The 5,817-nt window shown below is 52.3% G+C and overlaps 1 protein-coding gene across 1 annotated transcript in view; it reads left to right on the plus strand.

Moving 5' to 3' along the window:
* The window catches only part of Padi3 (peptidyl arginine deiminase 3), a 26,721-nt gene that overhangs the window by 4,971 nt on the left and 15,933 nt on the right, over positions 1-5,817 (plus strand). The window contains exons 2-3 of the mRNA XM_005352922.1: positions 3,629-3,809; positions 5,572-5,644. Coding sequence (XP_005352979.1) covers positions 3,629-3,809; positions 5,572-5,644 — 254 coding nt within the window. The remainder of the gene's footprint in view (positions 1-3,628; positions 3,810-5,571; positions 5,645-5,817) is intronic.

The following is a 5,817-nucleotide window of genomic DNA, read 5'->3' on the forward strand; positions in this document are numbered from 1 at the left end:
CAGGCTCCTCTGTCCACGCACAGGCTCCTCTGTCCACCAGAGGCTCCTCTGTCCACCGCAGGCTCCTCTGTCCACGTGTAGGCTCTCATATAGGAGCTCAGAGCACTCAACAAGAAGCCAGTCAGGAGTCTCAGAGCCATTCAGTCTTTGGAGAAGGGTCAGTGTGGCCACCACTGCCCAGGACCAGATCAGGGTGGGGTCAGGATGTGGGGTCAGATGGGCCCAGAGTTTCCTGGGCCTAGTTCTATGAACAAATCTGGCAGGGTAGGGGGATCTGGGGCCCTTATTAATTGAAACTGCCACTCTGAGCCTGTGTTGTTTGAACTGTGGTCTCTAACCCCACGGGCCAGTGCTGAGGGGACCGTGTCTGTTTTTTCCTGTTTTTAACACCAGAACCTCTCGACAGAAGTTTTGTTCTGGAGGCCAGAACCTTAGCCGGAGGGGACGGTATCAGGTCGGCTTGACCTGGGCTTGAGGACAGGACAGCTAAGCCACAGAACGAGGAGCTGTCAACAACTGCTTGACTCTGGACAAGTCACCCGTGAGCCTCAGTTTCCCCAAAGCAAGATGGCAGCGTGCAGCTTCATTTATCAAAGTCACCAGTGTTATCCTCATGGTGGGCAGGGGACAAGAGCACAGAGGAAGAGCTGGCTGAGGGTTCCCAGGACGGGGCAGTCTCGCCCCAAGTCATCCTCGTGCCAGCATTTCTAGGACAGTCCCTTTGCCACGAGGCTCAGGCATCAGTAGCCATCAGAAGAGCTTGCTGACCAGGTCTCTGCAGCACCCTGGCACTGGGAGTTTTGTCCATGAGGTTCCAGGACTGCCACCTGTAGGATAAATGAGCTGTCCCCATTTTCAAGAACTGCCCAGGGTGGTTTTTCTGTTTGTTTTTATTTTTTATTTTTTATTTTTTTGGCTTTTCAAGACAGGGTTTCTCTGTAGCTTTGGAGCCTGTCCTGGAACTAGCTCTTGTAGAACAGGCTGGCCTCGAACTCACAGAGATCCCCCTGCCTCTGCTTCCCGAGTGCTGGGATTAAAGGCACACGCCACCCCGGCCCAACTCTGCCCAGTTGTTTTTTTTTTTAAAAAAATATATATATTATTACCTTTGTTTTTTATTCATTTGTGTGGGGGACAGAACACATGGTGTAGGTGGAGGTCAGAGGACAATATTCAGGAAGAGTCGCTTCTCTCTAGCACGTAGGCAAGGGATCAAACTCAGGTCATTGATCTTGGTGAGAAGGGCCTTACCTGTGGAGCCAGCTCACCAGCCCCTGCCTAGGTGTTAGCCTTGGATGTTCCATGTCTCTGGAAACATGCCTTGGTTCCTGCAAGGCTGGTCACCTCGCCGTGTGCATGGCCACACTCGGGTGACCTGGGAGGACTGTGAACGAACTCACTCGGGCTAGGAGAAATGGCCTACAGTCATCTGGAAGCTGTGGGATTTGCCTCGCTGTCTGTCATGGAGGCCTGGCCCAAGGAAGAGTGTTGCCCAAGAGAAGTTCCAGGCACTTCCTAACTTCTGGAAAAAGGCATCTGTTCACTGGCCCAGGTTCTCCTTCCTTCCTGTAGCCACCTTGGCCATCCCAACACACAGCTTCCATGCTGGGGCGTCAACCCTGGATGGGGGTCTGAAGTCTTATCTTCGGCCTGGCTCAGTTTCCCTGGCACTAAAATAAGATTATGTGTTGAGGGATATTTGATGACATTCTGAAACTCTGAGACCATGTTAGTAAAATTAACCTTGGAACAGGGGGAAGAGCCAGTGATTAGTTGACAAGAATTGGTCATAGAGAGGCTGAAAGACCCAGGAATATGGATAGAGAGTCTCACAGGAAGAAGTAGGGAGGGGCTTAGAGATTCTCAGTCTTTTTTTTGGTTTGGGATGGGTGGAGAGATGCTCTCTTGCTGGGTCTCTGGTCAAAAAGAAAGGTCAGGTGGTTGCTTCTCAGCCTCTCTGATCTAGTAGGTTTTCACCCCCACATCTGACTCCTGGATCTTTATTGGTGAATAGAACAATAGCAACTTAGTTAAAAAAAAAACTACATTTGGTGTCTTCAGCTGAGTCAGCGCCAAGGACTGGAAATCCCGCCAGGCGGGTGCAGAAGGGAGTTATACTAGATTCAGGTGCTGCCGCTAAGATTAGAGAAACAACAGTTCTGACTTTCCTTCTGACTGCTTTACAGCCACGCTCACTCCTTATACCCCCTTGTCATCCCAACTGGATAGAGCGGGCTGCTGAGGAGGCCGCATCCTATCCTCCAGGTGTGAGCAGTGGGCTGGGATTTGAACCCGGGCTTCCTGACTGCAGGGACCCCTGGTTTAATCACCTTGCCTCACCGCCCCTCCCAAGAATGGCTAAAGCGGGAATCAATCCAACACAGTCTAATGTTGGCCTCCCGAGGCTCCAGCGTGAAGGAAGTCCCCTTTGCCTCGCCGCATCTCAAATCACCTCAGCTCACTCTCGGAGCTGTCTGCATCCTCCTCAGCCTGCTCCGTAATTCATCTTAATAGCCCCATCCTTATCCTGGGCAGGGACGTTCCAAGCTTCTCATGGCTATTAATACACTTGAGCCTCCTGATTTCCCAGGAGGCTGGCCAAGTGCGTGTGTCATTATCCCACTTTCTAGGTGACTAGTCAAGGTCACCTGGCTGAAATGGGACCCTGAGATCGCCAACTACTGCTGATTATCACCTTGGCACTGTCTAGTATTCTGCCGAGGCTGCAGTGTGTGCCGGCGGCTGCAGCCACCACCTTTGTGTGTCCCTCCCAGCCAAACTGTCTCCAGCTTCCCTAGGGACTCCCAGTAACTGACAGGGTGGCCTAGGGAAGAGCCCTGGGGTTCTGAGCTGAAGAGATTGGGGCCTCCGAGCCAAAGGACTTCACATCAGGAAGGTGTCAAGGCACCTTAGCCCTTTCTTTGGACACAAGACCAAGCATGGTGGTGGGCCCCACTGTAGAAATCTGAACAGCTGCCTGAGTTACTGGAAGCCAGCTGCCTCTGAGAATGGGGTGCTCCCTGGGGTGCAAGAGAGAGCCCTTCCTCCTTGGCTCAAGTGACTACCTGTTTTTTTGTTTCTTTGTTTGTTTGTGGGTTTTTTTTTCTGTTGTTTTTTTTTTTGTTGTTTGTTTGTTTTTTGAGATTTGAGACAGGGTCTCACTGTGTAGTTCTGACTGTCCTGGAACTAGCTCTGTAGACCAGGCTGGTTTCAAATTTGCAGAGGTCCACCTGTCTGCCTCCTGAGTACTGGGATTAAAGGTGTGCACCACTGTGCCCAATTCATGTCTGTCTGATTCCTCCATCTCTCTGAATCTTTCTGCTGTGTGTGTGTGTGTATATGTGTGTGTGTGTATGTGATGTGTGTGTGTGTGTGTGTGTGTGTGTGTGTGTGTGTGTGTGTGTATGATCACCAGCCCCAAATGAGCCTGATGGTGGTGAGGTATTGGATCTCAACACTTAGGCACAGGAGTGTGCGTGAGTTTGTGTGGTTCCTACCTGGGCTTTACTGCCCAGACCTTGCTGTGAGCGGCCTGGGAAAGGCTTCCCTGGGGGAGGGCATGAGGCTGGAGCTCACATGTTTGTGCGAGTTCTTGTCACATTGCCCATGGATCCCCTGCTCTTCTCAGGGCGGTTCCTGAGGGCACAGCCATGTTTGAGGTCTACGGGACACCCGGTGTGGACATCTATGTGTCTCCCAGCATGACAAGGAGCCGAGAAAGAGCCGAAACCAGGCGGTGGTGCTTCAACGAGGGGCTGGAGATCATCGTGATCATGAACTCCCCTAGCAATCACCTCAATGACAGTCATGTGAGCTCACCCCTAGCCCTGCACCCCTTCTTTCTGTAGAGTGCCACCGCTCCAAGGTGGAGTACTCAACCTGAGGGTCACATTGCTGGGTGTGAATATCAGTCCTGCAATTTACCAGTCCAGACTTCACACCTCCATGTGTCTATCTGTAGTGTGGGTCCACTCCAGTCCTGCTCCTAGGGTGGGTGGGGATGGACCCTGTGTGTCTCCTCCTGCTTAACCAGCCCCGTGAGGGGAGGAGTTAGCGAAGTCCTGCTGTGTTGGACCTCAGTTTCAGGGGGATTCTGCTATTCTGGATAGAGGAGAGAGCGGGGATGGGAGGAAACTGGTACCCAGGAGCTCACAGTCCCTGATGGGTCTCACCCCCCTCCCACCCTCTTCCTGTCCCCATTCAAACGGTAGGAGAGATTTAAAACAGAAGAAATGAGTGGCCCTTGAGCTGGTGGCTGGTGATATTCCCTTGAATGGCTGATAGAGACCAGGGAGACATTCCTGCAAGGGCAGTGTTTTGGGGGAGCTAGCCCTTTAAGGATCACTGACCTTTTCTAAGCCCTGGATAGCCCATATGTCATGGGCTGGCCCCCTCCCCTATATGGGACACCAAGTAGCTCTCAAGGGGCCCATTGAGATAGGGAACAGAAGGATTCCCACACATCTGGCTGCCTCCCTGACTTTTCTTCCCATTTCCCCCTCAGAATGTGGCTTCTGCCCTAGGCTCAATGAACCCATTTTTCAGAGAAAGAAATAAAGGCTGAGGAGTGTGGTTTCTCTAATGTCTTAAGTCCTAGTGAGTATCCAAGTTGGTGAGGCCCACAGAGTCCTTGGGGCTGGGCCACAGGACCGGCCAGGCTGCGGAGGCCCCACCTGGTGCTTTTCAGGTTGAGGCTGTGTGGGTACTCTGGGGTTCATGGGCCAGTAGGCGTGAGGAAGGCGCTCCTCTCCTCCCCACCTGTGAGAAACTGGTGCAGAATTTTGGGACTCCCAGGCTGAGGCTTCGGTGGACTCCACAGGGTCCTGACACTATGACCCAGATGAAGGAGGATGTGTCTGCAGGGCATGTCCCAGGGAGAACGGGTCAAAGGGTCAGTGACAGAGCTGCCGCCACCAGCTTCCAAAATGGTCACCTCCATCCTTACTCTTTATAGCAGCTGGAAGCTGAACCCGGGCCAGCTGTGATGAACCCCCACATTCTCTGCCCCTTTAATCCACCTGATTGTAACCCATTCCATGGGGTAGAAACCATCATTATCCCCCACTTTATGGTTGAGGAAATTGAGGCCCAGAGAAGGTCAGAAACTGACCCAGGAGAGTCACGATGGGCAAATATGAGATCTGAAACCAGGCCACATGGCAGAGCCCATGGGCAGTTTGCTTCCGTGACCAGTGAGTGACAAACACGGTCAGGTCAAATGCAGGGCTCTTGAGTTTTATCACCTGCAAAATGGGGGCCCATGCAGGTCCCAACTTCAAAGGATCTCCAGTTCTGGTCAGAAAGGGTGGGGAAACTGAGGCAGCTCAGATAGGCATCGTAAGTTGGCCGAGAGATGCTGGACTCGAGTCCAGGTACTTGTTGGTAAAAGTAGAACCCAGGACAGATGGTGCCCACTTTACAGACATGCCAAGGGGTAGGAATAAATGACCTAAGGACTTAAAGGGGAGTTGGCACAGTGCCAGAGGTAGCTGAGGGTCCTGCCCCTGCCCACCAAGTCCCATGGGCCTCTCTGTAAGACATATATGTAACACTGAGCATGTCTCTCTGCAGGTTCAGATAGCCTACCACTCCAGCCGTGAGCAGTTGCCCCTGGCCTATGCAGTACTCTACCTCACCTGTGTGGGTAAGCTGGGCAGGTCTGAGGGTATGGCCAGGGAGCTCCATGAGGGCTGCTGATGACCTTCGTTTTTATTTTTATTTTATTTTATTTATTTATTTAGGTTTTTCGAGACAAGGTTTCTCTGTAGCTTTGAGCCTGTCCTGGAACTAGCTCTTGTAGACCAGGCTGGCCTCGAA

Source organism: Microtus ochrogaster, chromosome 10 (assembly GCF_000317375.1).
Source record: "Microtus ochrogaster isolate Prairie Vole_2 chromosome 10, MicOch1.0, whole genome shotgun sequence".
Taxonomy (NCBI): Eukaryota; Metazoa; Chordata; class Mammalia; order Rodentia; family Cricetidae; genus Microtus; species Microtus ochrogaster.